Source organism: Oncorhynchus kisutch, linkage group LG10 (assembly GCF_002021735.2).
Source record: "Oncorhynchus kisutch isolate 150728-3 linkage group LG10, Okis_V2, whole genome shotgun sequence".
NCBI classification, from domain to species: domain Eukaryota; kingdom Metazoa; phylum Chordata; class Actinopteri; order Salmoniformes; family Salmonidae; genus Oncorhynchus; species Oncorhynchus kisutch.
In genome coordinates this window covers 53367863-53388800 of record NC_034183.2, presented here as the reverse complement: position 1 = coordinate 53388800, position 20938 = coordinate 53367863, and the positions used below count along the sequence as shown (strand labels likewise).

At 44.0% G+C, this 20938-nt stretch overlaps 2 protein-coding genes and 1 long non-coding RNA gene across 3 annotated transcripts; 1 reads left to right on the top strand and 2 right to left on the bottom strand.

Moving 5' to 3' along the window:
• Positions 1-67: 67 nt before the first annotated feature.
• Positions 68-6951, bottom strand: LOC109898416 (peptidyl-prolyl cis-trans isomerase FKBP10-like). The gene is made up of 10 exons (XM_031833994.1): positions 6394-6951; positions 5535-5680; positions 5179-5368; positions 4955-5100; positions 2571-2760; positions 2315-2460; positions 1967-2156; positions 1482-1624; positions 1197-1360; positions 68-978 (listed from the first exon to the last, which is right to left on the bottom strand). The coding sequence occupies exons 1-10, from the start codon at positions 6585-6587 to the stop codon at positions 790-792; spliced, it is 1698 nt and encodes a 565-aa protein (XP_031689854.1). The 5' UTR covers positions 6588-6951; the 3' UTR covers positions 68-789.
• Positions 6952-7508: 557 nt separating this feature from the next.
• LOC109898415 (prolyl 3-hydroxylase family member 4 (inactive)) lies at positions 7509-14050 on the top strand. The gene is made up of 7 exons (XM_020493379.2): positions 7509-8183; positions 9491-9640; positions 10328-10499; positions 10913-11041; positions 11213-11358; positions 12268-12351; positions 13174-14050. Exons 1-7 carry the CDS (start codon positions 7716-7718, stop codon positions 13318-13320), a joined length of 1296 nt encoding a protein of 431 aa, XP_020348968.2. The 5' UTR covers positions 7509-7715; the 3' UTR covers positions 13321-14050.
• An 836-nt stretch (positions 14051-14886) lies between these two features.
• On the bottom strand, positions 14887-20932 carry LOC116352921 (uncharacterized). The gene is made up of 3 exons (XR_004211275.1): positions 20727-20932; positions 17846-17863; positions 14887-17424 (listed from the first exon to the last, which is right to left on the bottom strand). It is a non-coding gene; the product is annotated as an uncharacterized LOC116352921 (long non-coding RNA).
• Positions 20933-20938: the final 6 nt, after the last annotated feature.

Sequence of the window (20938 nt, the reverse complement as noted above, 5' to 3'; positions counted from 1 at the left end):
CTAATGTTATTCCCAGCCTACACAATCCCTAGACAAGGAACATGGATCCCAAACACAGGAAACAATGCATTTTTTATCGTTTTTTTTTATTAGAAAACAGATGTTTTTTGTGATGTATGTTCTACAATGCAAGGCACTTACAAAATCTTGTATTGCACAAAATATCCACTCTTAAAATATACAACCTACAGTCTTAAAATCATTTTCATATCTGGGAAGAAGGGGAGGAGTGGGAGACGGCTGACATTTTCAGCCATTTTGAAGCCAACTGCATTGCATCCTGGGAGGAAGGACCATCCCAAATGGCTGACAAGGTAGTTCAATGAAAGTGCTTTTAGCAAAATGTGTCTCAGAGTCAAACATAATGAGGCTGATGAGAATAAGTTATTTATAAAAAGTACAGATGAACCACATTTTCATAAGGCAATTTACAACACATGGAAGCAGTCCTTCGTTTAAATAAGTATGGACCATTTTGGGTCATATTCAACCAGTGGAGGCTGCTGAGGGGAGAACGGCTCATAATAACGGCTGGAACGGAGCAAATGGAATGGCATCAAACCATGTGTTTGATGTATTTGATACCATTGAACTTAGTCCGTTCCAGCCGTAACCACGAGCCTGTCCTCCCCAATTAAGATGACACCAACCTCCTGTGTTTACTACATAATAAAATGTATTTAAGAGCTCCGCTAGTTAGCAACCCCCTAATTGCATAGATTCTGTCTGTCAGTCTGTTGTGTCTCTCTCTGCCCCCCACACCCTTCCGCCTGGCTCGACAGTACCCCCTCACAACTCCTCATGTCTGGCCTTGTCAGAATCCTCCTCCACCTTCAGTTTGAGCTCCTCAGCCACTATCTTGCCATCCCTGTTGCGGTCCTGGTTGTTGAACATGTCCTTGATGATGCCGCCGGCATCCATCCCTGGCCTCAGGCGACCTGTGCCCTCTGCCACCTGGATGTTTATGAAGGCTGTGAACTAGAGAGGGAGAGCAGAGAGAAATATGAAGAGTTGTCCTTTCAAGAGCGACACCACTTGAAGAATATTTGCAGGTTTAGATGGTCACCTGACTTGTCCTGACCTACACAAGGATGCTACCAGCACCAGCGCCTTACTAAGCAAAGGGCAGAATGTATCCGGTGAATCCTGACTTCGATTGATGGATCATGCTAAATGTCTGGCGTGTGTTATCTTACCTCCTCCAGAGGGACAGATAGATCTTTGTTGAGGTCCATGGCAGGGAACAGGGGATCTGGGCTGTCTCCCAGCCACACAAACATGTAGCCGTCAGGCACTCCCTTCTGCAGGTCCAACAGCTCCAGCTCAAAGTGCAGCACGGCACTGCTGGGAACACCCTTGGCTGCAGGGACATGGAGGGGAAAGCACGATGAGAGACATTGAGACAGTGTCATAATATCTCCATGCAGGCTTTGGTTCTGGGTTTCAAGATGAAAGTGATCCTGACTAGTCCGTTCACTCACCTCCATTTTCTCCATGTCCCAGGTGGGGTGGGACGATCACCACCCTCTTCTCTCCCACACACATGCCCCTCAGGCCCTCGTCCAGACCCTCAATCACTTTGTTGGCTCCCAGGGTGGTGATGGGGGCTTTCTCATAGTGGTCCCTGGAAGAGGAGGGAGATATTGATCAAGGCCCTGGACGATGCTCCAACGTGCGATCAGTCAGTAGGAATTAAGTATGTAGCCCTATACTTTCTACATTAAGATGTAAATAATATGTAAGATACTGTATATAGTTATAGATATGGCTGGTTTCTATATCTTGGGTTATATTTGAATTTCTACACAACATACATAGCCGATAAGTCTTCATTGCTGTTGGCGTGGAGGCCTAGTGATATCAGTCAGACAAGTAGATTACATGACTGGATCAGGCGTTGCAGTGTGGCGTTGCAGTATGGCGGTGCAGTATGGCGGTGCGATGGACAGGAGGCGCTCCTACTCACGAGGAGTAGAGCAGGGTGCCGTCCATCAGGGAGCAGTTGTAACGGTACTGGATCAGGTCGTCCACCTCACTGGTCAGGTTGCACTTCTCGGGCTTGCTGGTCACCTTGATCTCAATGAGGTCCTTAGGGTTGTGGAAGTCGATAACGTGGATGTCGAAGACCAGCACGGCCGAGCCAGGGATGATGTCTCCTAGAGTGGTGGGAGGGGGGGGGGGGAAGAAGAAGAAAGGAATTTGAATAGGAGTAGGGACATGACTCATCGTGGGCACTGGACAGTAATGTGTAAATGCAACTCTGACTCCTCTCACCCCAAAACCTTTGGCCAATGCCACAGAGCCACATACTCACCAGTTCCCTTCTCCCCATAGGCCATGTGAGGAGGAAGGATGACACGCCTCTTCTCTCCAATACACAACCCCTGGAGGGCCTTGTCCATGCCCTGGATCACATAGCCCATGCCAATGTAGGTGTTGTATGTGCTGTTGCGCTGGTAGCTGCAGGAAGAGGAAACATAGCAAATGCAAATTAGTCGGTCTCCACACTCACTATTGACTCACACAAGTCTTGGTTTGACAGACAGTAGATGTACCTAACACGTTCCTACCTGGTGTCAAAGCCAGAGCCGTCCTGGAAGGTGCCGTTGTAGTGGTAACGGATGTAGTCTCCCACCACGGTTTTACGGGTGCAGGTCTTAGGCACCTCCTTGACCACCACGGCGATGTCATCCTTAGGGTTGAACAGGTCGATCATTAAGACCTCAAACACCAGGGTGGCCTGGGATGGGATCACAGTGCCTGGAAGAGGAGGATGGGTGTTTGGAGTCCGTTATATTATCTGTACACAGCCCAATGCAAATCTTACTTCCTCAGAGGGGTTGGTCCACAACATAGTTTTCCATCTGTAATATGTCTCGGCAACTGTTGTTATGGAGTGACACTTGAATAAACATCTCTAGACTCTAAACTCTATGTAGCCTACTATACACTTCCTGTGTTTATCAGCTGTTAAGGGCCCAGGCTAGGGGTTATAAATAGTGTTTACCATATCCCTTCTTCTCATAGGCTAGGGAATATAAACAGTGGTTACTAGTAGTTCCCTTCTCATCATAGGGGCGGCAGGTAGCCGAGTGGTTAGAGCGTTGGACTTGTAACCGAAAGGTTGCAAGATCGAATCCCCGAGCTGACAAGGTACAAACATGTTGTTCTGCCGCTGAACAAGGCACTGTTCCTAGGCCGTCATTAAAAATAAGAATGTATTCTTAACTAACCCGCCTAGTTAAATAAGGGTAAAATAGGGTTATAAACAGTGGTTACTTGTAGTTATCATAGGCTAGGGATTATAAACAGTGGTTACTAGTAGTTTCCATATCCCTTCTCATCATTATTATTTGAACATCTTGGCCATGTTCTGTTTCATCTCCACCCGGCACACCCTTCAGAGCCTGGTTCCTCTCTAGGTTTCTCATCTCCATCTGGCACAGCCAGAAGAGGACTGGCCACCCCTCATAGCCTGGTTTCTTCCTAGGTTTTGGCCTTTCTAGGGAGTTTTTCCTAGCCACCGTGCTTCTACACCTGCATTGCATTTCTGTACAGCACTTTTTTTCAGCTGGGCTATATAAATACATTTGATTTGATAGGCTAGGGATTATAAACAGTGGTTACTAGTAGTTATCATAGGCTAGCGATTATAACCAGTGGTTACTAGTAGTTACCATATCCCTTCTCATCATAGGCTAGGGATTATAAACAGTGGTTACTAGTAGTTACCATATCCCTTCTCATCATAGGCTAGGGGTTATAAACAGTGGTTTCTAGTAGTTACCATATCCCTTCTCATCATAGGCTAGGGGTTATAAACAGTGGTTACTAGTAGTTACCATATCCCTTCTCATCATAGGCTAGGGGTTATAAACAGTGGTTTCTAGTAGTTACCATATCCCTTCTCATCATAGGCTAGGGGTTATAAACAGTGGTTTCTAGTAGTTACCATATCCCTTCTCATCATAGGCTAGGGGTTATTTTTATTTATTTATTTATTTTACCTTTATTTAACCAGGTAGGCAAGTTGAGAACAAGTTCTCATTTACAATTGCGACCTGGCCAAGATAAAGCAAAGCAGTTCGACAGATAAAACGACACAGAGTTACACATGGAGGAAAAACAAACATACAGTCAATAATGCAGTATAAACAAGTCTATATACAATGTGAGCAAATGAGGTGAGAAGGGAGGTAAAGGCAAAAAAGGCCAAGATGGCAAAGTAAATACAATATAGCAAGTAAAAACAGTGGTTACTAGTAGTTACCATATCCCTTCTCATCATAGGCTAGGGGTTATAAACAGTGGTTACTAGTAGTTACCATATCCCTTCTCATCATAGGCTAGGGGTTATAAACAGTGGTTACTAGTAGTTACCATATCCCTTCTCATCATAGGCTAGGGGTTATAAACAGTGGTTACTAGTAGTTACCATATCCCTTCTCATCATAGGCTAGGGGTTATAAACAGTGGTTACTAGTAGTTACCATATCCCTTCTCATCATAGGCTAGGGGTTATAAACAGTGGTTACTAGTAGTTACCATATCCCTTCTCATCATAGGCTAGGGGTTATAAACAGTGGTTACTAGTAGTTACCATATCCCTTCTCATCATAGGCTAGGGGTTATAAACAGTGGTTACTAGTAGTTACCATATCCCTTCTCATCATAGGCTAGGGGTTATAAACAGTGGTTACTAGTAGTTACCATATCCCTTCTCATCATAGGCTAGGTTAAAAAAGACAATGTAATAATTCCATGCGGAAGCTTTCGAAAATAAACCAATTAATGGGACGAGCAATTGATAACTACTAGAGCTGTTGCTAACTAGCAATGCTGGTCCCATTAATTGCAAAGAGTTATGGGAAATTAGAACCCTGTTGTCTTAACCTTGTAATCTTCAACATAGTTTATAGGCTAGGGGTTATAAACAGTGGTTACTAGTAGTTACCATATCCCTTCTCCTCATAGGCCAGGAAGGGTGGGATGATGATGGTGCGTGTCTCTCCTACACACATGCCGATTAGACCCTCGTCCATGCCCTTAATGAGGTAGCCCATGCCCACGTACGTGTCGTAGGTACCGTTCCTAGAGTGGCTGAAAGAGACATGGACAGAATGAGTTAACACACACACACACACATACAGCATGACTGAGAGTAGATATGGACCCCACCTGGAGTCGAAGGGCACGTCGTTCAGCAGTGTGCCGTTGTAGTGATAACGGATGAAGTCAGTAGCCTCCACGAGGCGCTTGCAGCTCTCAGGTTTGCTGAGGGTGCGTGTCTGGACCTTGTCTTCTGTGTTCCAGATGTCGAGCAGAACCACGTCAAACACCAACACAGTGTCAGCAGGGATCACATCACCTAGGAGAGAGAGAGACAGGTTGGGAAATCATTGTGAGCCACTGGAATATACGATTGGGGCCAACATCAGAGGATAACTATTTGTGGAATTTAGTGTGTTCAGGGCACACTACCTGTCGCCAGGCCCTATGTAAAGGTCATATACGTGAATGAAATGAGTTGTTACCTGCTCCTATGCTTCCATAGGCAAGGTGTGGGGGGACGGTAACTTTTCTGCGCTCATTGACACACATGCCCTGAACTCCCCTGTCCAGACCAGTGATGAGACGCCCCAGTCCCACCTGGCCACTGAAGGGTGCACCACGTTCATGACTGAAGAGGGGGGGATGGGTAGAAGAGAGGCGGAGAGAGAAAAGAGAGAAAAGAAGTGACATTCCTCAAGAGTACACATATTATACTTATTTCAATGGTAGGCTTGGTCTACTAAAGTTATTCTATTCCTATTATTATATTAATGTTAACTGGTTGTAAACCATGTATCTAACCATATCTGAATGGGTTATGTGCAAAGAATTAAATAAGTAATGATCAAAATACAAAAGTAGGCCATCGTAAAATAACTGAATAGGCCTAAATAATGCATTTTAAGATGTCGCCTAGGCCTAGCCTGTCAACGAACGGAATGCAGCTGTTCGCCTGCATTGAGTCTGCGTGGCATGTCGCAATAGTAAACCCCATATTGAACGATATTGTGGAGAGCGCCACATAGGCCTCGTTCGGGGAGGCACTAACGCAAACGGCAGCTGCAAAGTATCTGTGCAGAAATGCACAGCGCAGGGGCAAAGTTGCAATGTATATGTGAATCACAGGGTCTTCAAAGTTTCAAAATGGTTGCTTAGAGGTGCTGCAAATTTCGAGACCGGACACGTCTGCAACAGGCAAACTGCGTGAGACCATATAGTCAAACGAACAAAAAATGTCCTCCAGCCGACACAGAATTTATTTGCACAGGAATCAGATAGTGCAGAAGAGCATCAAAGCTATGTCAATAGACCTATACAATCGAGTCGTGCGTCGTAGCTTACCTTGAATCGAACTTCTTGCCGTCGGTGAAGGTACCGTTGTAATGATAACGGACGAAATCTCCCGTTTGCACTTCTCTAGGACAAACTCTTGGAATGTCATACCGATCAATAACCACGTCTTCTAACGGGCCCGGGCTACAGTTTACATGGGTTCCCGTTACACAGAGAAAGATTAGCGCAAATATTGACTCCATTATAAACCTATTCTTTGGTGTTTTGTTAAAGTATGAGAAATGGACAGATGACTTCTCCGTTGGTTACCGTCTATGGATGGAGAGAGAGAGAAGTGCGGACGTAGCTTCAGCTCATTCAGAAAGGGGAGGTGTGAATCCAATTCACCCCCTCCTTTTTAGAGGAATTCTGTAAACGTGTATAGTCGCCCTCCGCCATATAGAACAGGCCTAGGTATATGACTCGAGCGCAAGCCGGAGGAAAGGATTTAAAGCATAGCCTACGCCTATAATAAAGCGTTATTTAGCGTAGGCCTACTATGTAATAACGTTTGTGATATACTGTTTACAAAGCCTTATTATTTGTATGCCTATCGAACATAGACAGTGAGTGAGGGTTATTTGCACTGTGTGGGAATACCCCACCCGTTTCTATAGAGAAGCTCATTTAACCGGGAGGCGCCCATCTGGCTGAGTCGGAAAAAGAAAGGCCCAGAATGACGTTCTCGCAGGTCCTAAATTCCAACCTTTGGACAGCTTCTCTATTTAAATATGAACTGTTCTGTATCTAACGTTTACAAATAGGTCTATGTTAATTTGCTGCTCATATTTTCACCGTAAAAATTTTCACAGTGATTTTTTAAATCACACCCCTCTCCGTGACCATCTCATCTGGCATTCCATGTTCCAACATGCTCGCTGGAATGTTCGTTAGATCCAACAAACCTACGCATGCAAAGACAACATTGAAGAGTTGTCGAATCTGTGAAAAAGGATTTGCTTTAGATGTTTAAACATGGCAATAATAGTATATTCCTTATTAGACCACCACACAGTCTTAATCGGCCAATCAATAACGTTTTTTGTTGTATTCTACTGTAACTTGGTCAATGTTAATTCCAAAAATATTGAGGGCGTTATGACCCAGGGACTAACCTAACCCCGAAATCACTGCCTCCGACTGACTCCTTGTGAAACTCCTGCAGGGGAACCCTGACTTTTCTGTCCCCTCCTCTCCGTCTCTCCAAGCCGTGCCAAGGCTCTGTACGTGTAAACAGACATGATCATTCACTGGTGAAGAAAACCCCGGAGAAATTATCCCGAAATCGTATTTGGTTGGAGAAACAGAGGGCATAATAAAGAATAAGCACAATGGCCCCTACAAACGTTAAAGAAACCTGGCTTTCATTTTGTTTCTGTGTAGTTTTGGTTGCTCCGGTTCTGGTCGAAGCCCAGTATGAGAAATATAGCTTTAAGAGTTTCCCACAGAACGACCTAATGCCACTTGAATCTGCGTATGGACATGCTCTGGACCAGTATGCAGCGCAGAACTGGAGGGACAGCATCAAGTACCTGGAATTGAGTTTGCGTCTTCACCGGCTCCTGAAAGACAGCGAAGCATTTTGCAGCCAGAACTGTAGCACTGTCAGTCGGGACAATGATACCCTCTTCGCGGACAGCAGTCTCCGCATCATGCGGCATTTCTTACTCCGGGCTTCATGCCTTAAAAAGTGCAAAACAACATTTCCAGTGTTTACAGTAGCCTACCCAAAGAGAGATGTTCTGGAAGCCTTTGAGAAGAGGGTACCCTACCGGTACATACAATATGCTTACTACCAGGTGAGATCAAATAGTTATTCTGCTGGATGTGTGGATGTTAAAAACATTCACGGTAAGATACCCAAATAACGGTTTACACATGTCTACATGTCTATAATACTGATGGTCACCGTGGGTTTCCCCTTTAGTAGATAATAGGCATAATTGTAAGAATCTTAGGAAATGTGGAATATATTTTTCATTATAATATTAGCATCTAAATGCAACAACCTGTCCTGACACACCTATTACACCGTTATGCGTCAAACGAATACGCAATAGGCCGATATTTACATAGGCTAATGTCATAGCCTGATACTTCGAATGAAATATCAAATATTAAGTAGCAAGACTGTGACACAAGCGTGAAACAATCACGTTTTTCCTAGACTTTCCTCAGCCCACCTGTTAAGAATGCTGCAAACTCAAGGAGTTGAACACACATGCCACGTCTCTCTAACAGCGCCCCGTTAAACGGTCCCCCAGTAAGAACAATCGCCTTATTATTTTCTACCAAAGCAAACACCACATGAGGTAGAATACCAAGCAGGCAAATCAACAGCGTTCCCCCTGCAAAAATAAAGAGAATTTACTTTTAAAGTGAAAGTAAGCCAAACGCGTGCCATTGGAATGTGCGTAAAATATACGTGTACAAACATTTCTACAGCCTGTGCGCACACGTGAGTGTTATAATCGGAATGTTTCCTCAGGCAAGCCCACTCCTCCATAGGAGAGCATCTTCTCAGATCAGCATCTGCCTCTATTCACATCCAGACGTTCTCATAGGTGTTCCAGGTGTGTGTGTCAGCCAAAATGGTGATCTCATGGCTCTGTTTCTTCACTTGTTCAGATATACGGCAGTATTCCAAAAACCCTCCTCCATAAAACAGACCAAGAACACTGTTTGAATCTACACAGCATGGGCTCTTGACAATTGCCAGGCTTAGCTACCACATAGTAATCTTTGAATATAGACAAACAGTGTTCTCCTTACTGCCAAAAGTGTTGATTGACAGTTGATCATTTCAGCACATGCCTTAAAGCCATATTGAGTCAGTGGCTGAAGCACACCTCCTAGCAGTTGGTGAGGTGATTTGAGGTTAGAAGCCATGCTATTCTGAGGACTAACTAGTGTTAGCAAGACCTGCTGCATGTAGAGAACCCCTTGCTTCAGCTAGGCATTCGTTAGAACGAGAGATAGTGTCTGTAGAAGTCATCCAACGATGACACTAAGTACCTGGGAGCCAAGGCCGACCAATCAGACTACAGGACCCTATATGACCCATAACAATAATGATGATACATTCTGTATCCCCTCTCTCCCACAGTTAAACAACATAGAGAGGGCCGTGTCAGCGGCCCACACATTCCTCCAGAAGAACCCAGAAGACCCCTTCATCTCCAAGAACATGAACTACTACAAGACCCTGTTTGAGCTGGACGAGTACCTCATCGACCACGAGGAGCGGCCCTACGAGGTCAGTGTGAGGTCAGCTCACAACCAGCCCCCATACATATCACAACTAGCTCTGATACCCGTCACCTGGCACGGTACTAGAACTAATGGCTGTCCAAGAAAAACTTCCAAAAGGAGTTGGAGTACTTTACAAAAAAAGTCTGTACAATGGATTAAAGTCAGCAAAACGAAATCAATCTCTGCCTTTTCTTCCGAGTGCTTCAACTCCCTTTTTTTTTTTTTACCTCGAATTAGTCCTTTTGGATGTTTTTCTTGGTAAGCTATTCTCATGATTTGTGTCATTGTTGTTGAGCACCCCCATCCTTTCCATTCTTTGCTGAAGCGCGAAGGTCCACCTGGACACAGTACTCAAACTATTCATTGAAAATATGTGTTGGTTAGTATGTTATCGATGGCTTTCTCAATCTAAACATGAATGGCTGAGAAATACTATAGTATTTTTTCACAACTGTTAGCAAAAAGTCTAAAGAATAGAATGTAGGTTCGAATTCTATTCAAATGTTGGTTGTTGTTCTGCAACTGCGTGCTATGTTTCCCCCAGTCCTCCTACTTGGCATCCCTCCTTTCCTGTCCTTTCAGCACATATCTACTGTCTCTAACTGTGCTGTCCTTTCTGACCCCTGGCTGTTGTCCTTTCAGCCCATGTCTAGTGTCTCTAACACTTTGATTTGTTCTTTCTGTACTCCAGCCTGTGTTCCTGAAGGCTGTGAAACTGTATAACTCTGGAGATTTCAGCGCCAGTACTCGGGACATGGAGCAGGCCACTACGGAGTACCTCAAAATGTACGACCTCTGCCTGGCAGGCTGCGAAGGGTCATATGAGGTCACAGAGTACAAAGACTTCTACCCTACACTGGCAGGTGAGTGTCTGACAAACCCCCATCTACTCATGGTCCCAATTGAGAGGGCAGAGACTCAAGTCATAGCAGTATAATCTCTCTCTCTCTCTCTCTCTCTCTCTCTCTCTCCTCTCTCTCTCTCTCTCCTCTCTCTCTCTCTCTCTCTCTCTCTCTCTCTCTCTCTCCTCTCTCTCTCTCTCTCTCTCTCCTCTCTCTCTCTCTCTCTCCCTCTCTCTCTCTTCTCTCTCTCTCTCTCTCTCTCTCTCTCTCTCTCTCTCTCTCTCTCTCTCTCTCTCTCTCTCTCTCTCTTCTCTCCTCTCTCTCTCTCTCTCTCTCTCTCTCTCTCTTCTCTCTCTCTCTCTCTCTCTCTCTCTCTCCTCTCTCTCTCTCTCTCTCTCTCTCTCTCTCTCTCTCTCTCTCTCTCTCTCTCTCAGATCTCTACACGGAAGTTCTGAAGTGTAAAGTGAAGTGTGAGGAGAACCTGAAGCCCAACGTCGGTGGTTTCTTTGTGGAAAAGTTTGTGGCTACCATGTACCACTACCTTCAGTTTGCCTACTATAAACGTAAGGGCATGAAAGTGTCACACCTCGATAGAGCGCCGAACTCTACTGCACTTGCATTTCATGACCCAAAATAGTACAGCAACTATTCAATGTAATAACACTGTGTAGTTACATTACTTGATTAGAAAGTTGTTATGCAGTTGTCAGATGACCCTCCCTCCCTCTGTGCAGTGAACGACGTGCGTAACGCGGCTCCGTGTGCGGCCAGCTACATGCTGTTTGACGCTAACGACCAGGTGATGCAGCAGAACATGGTGTACTACCGCTTCTACCGAGAACAGTGGGGCCTGGAGGAGACGCACTTCCTGCCTCGCCCGGTGAGTAAACCCGTTAGCTTTATATAACCTTCACGCCTAACTCAGCATCCCGATGTGCCCTGTCAAGACTGAACATGTCATTTCTGATTAATACGAACCATCATCTAGAACAGTGGTATTCAAAGTCAGGGTCACGACCCTGAGAACCGCAGTGGGATGGGCAATTTTTGTTGTTGTTGTATGGGACAATACACAAACGTTTTGGCGAAAGATAATCAGAAGGGACCCCAAAAAAATACTGAGTAAGTGTATTTATTGGTTTCTTTTCATTTTGATGAGAGATGAAAATGCAATGAATTAAAGGTTATTTGTTCATGTAAAAAATGAACAAATAATGATAATAATAATTTTTCTGGCTGAAAAAGTTTGAATACCACTGATTTAGAATTATGGTAATAAACTTTACCCAGATTAACCTCATTCCTGAACCTGATTCCAAACAAGGTGTGTAATAGTTTCAGATTTGGGGTATGGCCTAGCTGTTGTTTCCTTACTAAAATATGCTATGGGGAGCACCACAGCTCCACACAAACCAAGAAAAGGAAAGCTGTGACATATAACTATGGTGTGAACACCAACTCCCTACAAAGGTGGCAATTCAAATATTTGATATTCAAATTGAAAAGGATTAGGTCCTATGATTTCTTGGTTATGCCCTACCAGTACAGCACTTACAGCAGCTGCAACGCCATCAATTAAATAAAACCAACAAAGCTCCCTGAAACATATTGGCCTTTTTCAAAACTGTGATCGTTCAAATGGAGTTAGTGGTGCTGCAGATACTTCATGGTATGCTAACGGGAGGGAAAAGGAGCATTCAAATAAAGGGGGGGGGGGGGACTGTAGCTTTGTGTTCTCCTTGCTTCTTGTGTCAACCAATGATATTGACGCGCCACGTTTGTTGCGCAGGAGGCACTGAGGTACTTTAACCAAACGACCAAGCAGAGGGAAATGCTGGAGTTTGCACTGAACTACCTACAGACAGATGATGAGGTAAGGCTTGCCTGCAAAGGGGTGGAGATGGAAGTAACAGAGGAAACCCGTTTTTATGTGCAGGACAAATTCTGGACAGAAACACTAAACTCAGAAGTAAATCAACTGTAATAAATTGTCTGGTTCGTTTCAAATCTGGCGAGATTTTGATTTTTGGGTTGCCGAGAATATTTCCAAAGTGCATAACAATTTTCGGGTATAATAGCTAGTATGCTACTTTGTTTTGTGCGAGGTGACTGAAAAATGGCCGGCAAAGTGTTTGAATGAACTTCATGGAAAGAAGTGGGGGGGGGAAGGGACCAGTCAATCACAGTGTTTACTTTGATTCTGATTCTGACTACAGGGGATCTATGAGGGAGACTACTGTAGAGAGAGTGGGATGGATAGAGGTTGAAAGAGGGTCTGTAGCTGGAAGAGAGAGAAATAGAGAGAGAGATTGAGATTGATAGGGAGAGAGAGGGGCGTTGTATTTTCCGACAGTGGAGTGTGGTATGTAGCTGGGAGGTGTCAGACACTGCCACATGTGTTTTTCTCTGGTCAGCCCCTCCCAGCGAACCACACAGCCTCAGCTTAGACCTGAGAGGGGAGAGGAGGACCGAGAAGGAGAACGGGAGAGAGAGGAAATTACAGCATGCACTAGTAGTGAGAGATTCATAGGGAAAGAAAATAAGAGCCAAGAGAAAGGCAAAGAAAGTGTGAGAACGATGACAACATTGTGTTAGCATTACGTCCCTGAGATGTCTTCCAAGTGAAATCAAGCCTCATCTTGAAGTGTAGATGTGTTGTTGTATGTCTGTAAATCAGTGTTGTGTTCCGTGGCAGGATGTGGTGAGTCCAGAGGAGGTGGCTGCTCCCTCGGCCCCCCCTGACGCTGAGTTTGAGGGGATAGGAGATTACGAGGAGTCCTTCGTAGCAGACTGGTGGCAGGAACCCAAAACCAAGGGGGACGCTGGGGAACCTGCAGCCTGACCCCAAACACCAACTCCACCATGAACACAACCCCTCCCCCAAACAGAATACTTCTCAAATCCCCTCTCAAAGAATATGGACAGCCCTACAGAGCCAGACCCATCCAGAAATGCCAGGGTACTATATTTAGTACACCCCACACATTAAATTGTTCCATGGTATATATACAAACACACACAGACACATCATTTCACAGCTTAAGGAACACAAAAGGGAGAATTGACATTGCCAGTTGCACACAGTTCCACACACACACACACACAAACAAACACACAAACACACACAAACACCCACACAGGACTTATTGAAGGTCAGAGCTGTCCATGTCTGAACTGAAAGCTAAATGGTGCATCTGTTTTTGGCATAAGGAGAGAGGGAAAAGAAAGGGAAAGGGGGGACACCTAGTCAGTTGTACAACTGAATGCCTTCAACTGAAATGTGTCTCTTCCGCATTTAACCCAACCCCTCGAAAGGTGTATTATAAATGTTAATACTGTATGACTGTTATTGTTGTTGTTGCCTTTCTTATTTCATGAAATGATTTGCCTTTGTGCCTTAGCCCTGGTAGTATGGCACTGATCGATGCCTTCTGTCAATATCTAGGATGTTTGATGTTGAATTCTGACCTATTGGAGGCGTATTTTGTCGGTCCAGCGGTAAGATAAAAATCCACACAAAATTCTAAGTGAACAACGGCAGAAAGTGTGGAATAAAGTGACGTATTATTTTACTACATCTCTGTTATTGTCTCTTGCAGCACATCCATTGCAGTACAGACATACAGTATAATGGAAACGTACTTATGACATCCTTAGGATGTGTTTGCACAGGCAGCCCAATGCTGATCTTATGCCCAATTATTGGTGGGATTATCTGAGATACTCTAAGGAGGTAGGGTTTGAGACGTTGTGTTCAGACCTCAACTCGGTTTTGGGGTGTAGGGTTTGAGCGTAGACTGACGGTAGGGAGGGGCAGTTCCTCTTGCTGCTCCGTAGGCAAGTACCATGGTCTTGTAGTGGATGTGACCTTTGACTGAAAGCCAGTAGAGTGTGCGGAGGAGCAGGGTGACATGGGAGGATTTGGGACGATTGAACACCAGGCTGGGTGCAGTGTTCTGGATAAGTTGCAGGGGTTTGATGGCACAAGCTGGGAGCTGTGAACCGTGATGGAGAGTTCTTGGGACTGTGCAGGCTTGCAGAGAGGAGTGTGGACCACTGCTATTCCTCATCTTCATTTAAGAGAACATTGAATGAGGTGCAATGAAGTCTGAAACTAGAAATACATATACGGAAAAGAAAAAGGTGTCCGTCAAAAAATGTAAATGCACAGTATTATCATTGGCCAAGTTCAAGAACATAGAATACAAGGCAATGTACACGTTTTCCTAGTCTCTTGAAGAGTCCCTTTAAGAGCTTTATATAGTGAATCACATTTAGGAAGTAGTTACGGAACGACTAAACAATAATTAAACACATTGAGCAAAGTACATACATCTTGGCCACAAGTAATGACACCATTGTCATAGCAACCCAGATATATTCACACAATGGAACCAGAGGAAAGAAATACTTTTGACTTTAATATTTTATTTCCCCTTCATTTCAATTCATCTACATTGTTTATTTCAATAGTCTACTTAAAAAGATAGTCTTTAAAAATATGGGATATGATGCGTTTTCTCTGCTTCCTAAATTCAAAACGCAAGCAAACTGGCCACCATCTAAAGATTGTACACATTCTGTACATATGGTGAGGAACTATAGTGCATCTGCCATAGTGCAGACACTCAGCTGAATCAAACAGACCTCTCCATACACCTAGTGTACCAGACCCCAGGTTGTGTCCCAAATGGTACCTAATTACCTTATAGTGCACTACTTTTCACCAGCAGTGCACTACGGGCCCTGGTCAATAGCAATGCACCTCATCTCATCACATTTCCACTGGGGAAGAGTCCTGGGGTCGTTTCAAACTCACTGTGTTGAAGCATCATCAGCGTAAGGCTCAGAGCCTATCAATAAGTATCCAATATTTACATGGCATTTAGATTGACAGCTGCAATAATAGATAGATGGCCAGATTGCTAGCTTACTAGGCAGTGTGCCGGGTAGACAGATAGATGGACAGCTAGGAATGGCTTAAAGGAGATGGACAGTTGTATGGCAGGAGACAGATAGATACTTAGTTGAAACAGATCAAACTAATCAATATTAGCATTGCATTTTAAAACACTTTCATACATTGTATTCAACATTCAGTATTATCTTCTTGTACATACTGTATATACAAATAGATGTGCATATGTGTTCCCACATTCTGTAGGGCTAGTGCTCGTTTAAGTTGGTTGTTACATATTCAATACAAACCATTTGTTTGTTAGTGTGCTGCCATTGGCTCCCGAGCACAAAGCCAGGCAGAAAGATAACTTTTTCTAGAAGTAAAAATCTATAAACTATCTACCAGTGTTTTGTTGGCAGGAGTGTCACGGTGAACAAGGGCATAACTGTCCCAAACACAACACGTACCTTTCTCATTCACCTGCTCTCTTCCTCGCGTAATCTCTCTCACACACGCACACACACAAATTCCAGTAACTTTCTCAACATTCCCTGGTTTTCCAGGAATCCTGGTTGGAGGATTCCATATTTCCCTGCTTATTCCTTCACAATTCCGGGAATCTTCCAACCAGGATTTCCGGAAAACTTGGAAATATTGGGATAGTAACCGGTATTTTGGTACCCTACACTCACACACATGCTCACACACACACACACACACACACACACACACACACACACACACACACACACACACACACACACACACACACACACACACACACACACACACACACACACACACACACACACACACACACACACACACACACACACACACACACACACACACACACACACACACACACACACACACACACAGAGTTTCAACCTCCTTTACCATACACACTTTGGGCCTCTTAAGAAGGTGGCAAATAGAATACAGACACATACAGACAGGCTCTGTTAACTAACACTATGTGGAATGTTGTGTTGGTAGATCTACAGTTGAAACACTGAGTTACGGTCTCTGCTGCATTTTAAATATGATCCCAAAACCATAGGGTCTAACTCCTCCTTCCTACATTTCAAACACATCTCAACAGACAGGAACAAAGAATGAACAATCTACATAAACTCTACATCAGTCCATGATGTTTTGAACGGTCTACTGCTTTTGTTTCATAGTCATTCTCACAATAAGTTGCTCTTCTTTCTTTGGAAATGGCCTGTACACAACGCGACCCATACAGGACTCTTCTTGGATCACATCCGTGTTGTTGTAACTAGATAATGTCTGAATCTGGGTTGTCACCCAGTCACCAGACAAGGACTCTTCTTGGATCACATCCGTGTTGTTGTAACTAGATCATGTCTGAATCTGGGTTGTCATCCAGTCACCAGTCAAGGACTCTCTGAAAGGGGCAGTTCAACTGATCCAATGGCCACTTGAGTCTTTGATCAATGTTTGTTTTTCTGTGTTTCCTTGACAACATCCTATGATTTAAATTGTTTTTCAGATGGCAGGTCTGGGCCAGTCCAGCATTCTCAAACAGCGGCCAGAAGTGTGTTTCCAGACAAGCATTGGAAAGACATGTCTCATACTGAATTTGTCCACTGTTGACATGTTCTTCATGGGACTGTCATAAGCGGAAGGAAAGGGAACTACAGTACGCAGACACCGAAGTGCATAATACTTAGTCGCTGGAAAGGAGGAAGACCCTGACGCCCCTCTAGGGACCAACAACAACCTTCTCATTCTGCCCATGGCAAAGACTTTATCCTGATTGGATAATATAATTGGCTGGTATGCAATGTGGGAGGTGCTACACTGGCCCGGAGGGGCCGGAGATGGACTGGTGGACAGACAGGAAGTGGACAGGAGAGGAGATGTTAACAGAAGAGGTCTGGAGAGGTTCGGGACAGGAGTGGAAGACTTGTTCTTTTTCCCTCTTCTCCGACTTGGAAACATCACAGAGTGAGAGAAAGACAGGAGCAGACAGACAAAGACAGACAGACGGACAGGACATCTTATCCTCCACCAGATCTGGAAAGAAAGGAAACCGAGTAAGAGACTAAAAGTTGTAAGGTTGTAAACAAGTTGAGCAGTTGACAGAAGGTGATTGTAGGACTTGGTGTGAGGAGAGTAAACAAGACATGAAATGGAACTGAAAGAAAACTGCATTCTGGGTGGAATAGATTCACGAGGTGGAGAAGACAAAGGCTGAGACTGACCCTGGAGTTTTGCTGTGCTATATGGTAATTAGGTCAGAGGATGAAATCAGCTGTGAAATTAGGTCAGTGGAGGAATGAGGTTTAAGGTCAGAGGTGGGATGATGTCAGAGGTCAACTGTGAATGAGATGGGGTCTGATGGGGTCTGAGGCCATGCTGTGAAGAGCTATGGGATGAGGGGAGGAGGGGGGGGGGTGAAGGATGTCACCCTGCAGTGTCAGGGGCTAGGCCATACCTTCCTCTTCGGATATTCCTTCAATCAGAAAGATGAGGAGCAACACATTGGGAGAAGAGACACGAGGAGAGGAGAAACATCAGTGACAGTAGGAGACAAAGTAGGCTTAACGACAGTAAATACTGTGTAGTGATGACAAAAGCATTTCAAAATCATGGTACAGTGCCTTGCAAAAGTATTCACAATCCCTTCAAATGGATTTAACTGTCGTTTTTTTGGTCAACAATCTATACAAAATACTCCGTAATGTCAAAGTGCAAAAAATAGTTCACATTGTAAAAGGTTCATAGAAAAATGTAATAACTAAAATATGGTCGATGTGTAAGTATTCAGCTCCCTGGGCAATACATGTTAGAAACACCTTTGGCAGAGATTACAGAGTCTTTACACACCTGGATTGTGAAAGATCAGCCCATTTATTCTTTTCATATTTCTTCAAGCTCTGTCAAAGTGTTGGGGATCATGGCTAGACAGCAATTGTCAAGATTCCTGGCCACTCGGGAAATTTCACTGTCTTCTTCGTAATCAACTCCAGCATATTTGGCCTTGTGTTGTAGGTTATTGTCCTGCTGAAAGGTGAATTCCTCTTCTGGTGTAAAGCAGACTGAATCTGGTTTTCCTCTAGGATTTTGTCTGTGCTTAGCTCCATCCCGTTTCTTTTCATCCTGAAAAACTCACCAGTATCCATACCATGATGCAGCCACCACCATGCTTGAAAAAAGTGCATTCATTTGTCGTGTTTCTTTGCAGTATTACTTTAGTGCCTCGATGCATGTTTTGGAATATGTTTTATTCAGTATATCTGTATTCTTCTTTTCACTCTGTCATTTAGGTTAGTATTGCGGAGTCACTACAATGTTGTTGACCCATCTTCAATTTCCTCCCATCACTGCCATTGAACTCTGTAACTGTTTTAAAATCACCAATGGCCTCATGGTAACATCCCTGAGCAGTTTCATTCCTGTCCTGCTGCTCAGTTTAGAAGGACGACTGTATCTTTGACGTGTTTGGGCGGTTTAATACATCATCTACAGCACAATGATTAACTTGGCCATGCGTAAAGATATATATTCAATGTCTGATTTGTTATTGTTACCCATCTACCAATCACTGCCCTTCTTTATGAGGCGTTTGAAAAGCTCCCTGGTCTTTGTAGTTGAATCTGTGCTTGAAATTCAGTACTTGACTGAGGGACCTTACATATGTGGTATGTATGGGGGACAGAGGAAGGGTTAGTAATTTAAAAATCATATCAACCCCTATTATTTCACACTGTGAGTCCATGTAACTTGTGTGATTTGTTAAGCCACAGTTTACTCCTGAACTCATTTAGGCTTGTCTAAACAAAGGGGCTGAATACTTAGGCAACAACTCTATTTTATCACATTTCTATAAATCCTGTTTTTTATTTTTTTTATTCTTACACTTTGACATTAGAGTATTTTGAGTAGATTGATTACCAAAAATGACAATCAAATCCATTTTAAAACCACTTTGTAACACAATAACATTTGAAGAAATTCAAGGGGTCTGGATAGTTTTGCAAGGCACTTTATAAAGCCTATTCAGAGTGATGTGTAGTAGACAGTGTTCTCCCACTGCTCACTCCAAGACTACAAGAAGTCCAGATTTTTTACACTTTTTTTCCTACTCAAACGAATTGTGTTGTAATTAGGGCTGGCACAATTACCGTATAATCGTGTAACTGGCGATTATGGATGAAGGCCATCATGAAATGAAATAACCGTCATAACAAAAATGTTTTGTGTGTATGTGTGTGTGGAACGAACAGCCGACTGAAGACGGACTCTTACAACGTGATGAAACTTTGTTGCGTCTTGATGAAACAAACAAGGTGTTGTAGCAAACAAGTCTTTGGTTGCCTAGGCAACTCCCGCTTCCTTGCAGCAGCACATGCAGTCAGGAGCGGAGGAGAAAATGTGCGTCTTAAAAAAAACGCTATTCAAACGATTATAACGGTGTTCCCGGTCATTTGGCTGACTAATAACCACCGTTACAGCCTTAGTAGTAATAAACAATGTTCTTGTTGGTTCAAATGAGCATAAGGCTTACTACTACAAGAAGATATTGCAGACGATATTTAACCTACCACATTAATATTGACACAGATCATGCACACATGCACACACAGTTACCCCTACCCCCAAAAGGATTACTCATTATTCCCAGCAAAATATGAACTATTTGGAGAAATTAAGTTTGATGAACCAGACAAAGAAATGTAACACAAATTTGATAATTCTTGATGCAAGTGATGACAGGGAAGTGATGTAATCCTTTTGGTTCAGAGACTAAGGAGTGAACAGGCATTAGCAGGCCAGGCATGCACAAAGCTAGGGCTCTACAGAGACAGCCACTGCAGCGAGGGCACTTTGGTTAGGGCACTACTGAGTGGTCACTACTTTAAAGACACTCCAACTGAAGAGCTGCATCTGGGAGAGGTATCATAGAATGAACACTACACAAGGAGGCTTCAAAGAGAACCACAACAGTTTGGAAACTTCACAGGAGACTACAGGGGAACTGTCCACTCCTGTAACCTGGCAGGAGAGCTGGGTTGGAGCCAGTCTGAAGGTGTGAAGGGGAGGCATCTCTTTCTCTTGCTGGAGAGATGTATGGAGGAGGTCAGGGTTCAATTCTACCAGATCTTACAAAGTGAAGTATCAGAGGTACCAGCCGATATACATACTAAATATGTACATATGTTTCCAAGCAATTGGATGGGGAACTCGACCCATGTGACCCCACCGTCGGTGGGGCAATGAGTTGCAAAGTGGGTGAAGTCGGATTTTTTGGAGGGTGTGAGTGGGGGCCTTGGGGAGAAGCAGACAGATACACAGAGGCATGCCAGAACTCTTACTTAAATCCCCATCCTGTCCCCCCTAGGACTATAGCTGCCAGAAGAATAGCACCTGCGATGGACCCTATTATGATATTGGTGCCACTGGGACCTGCGCAGAGGAAGGAGGGGGGAGGAAGGGTGCGGAGGGGAACAAAACAACACCACCAAAAACACACGTCAGAGGACAGCATCGACACTGTACATCAACAACATCCGGAAAGAGAGAGCGA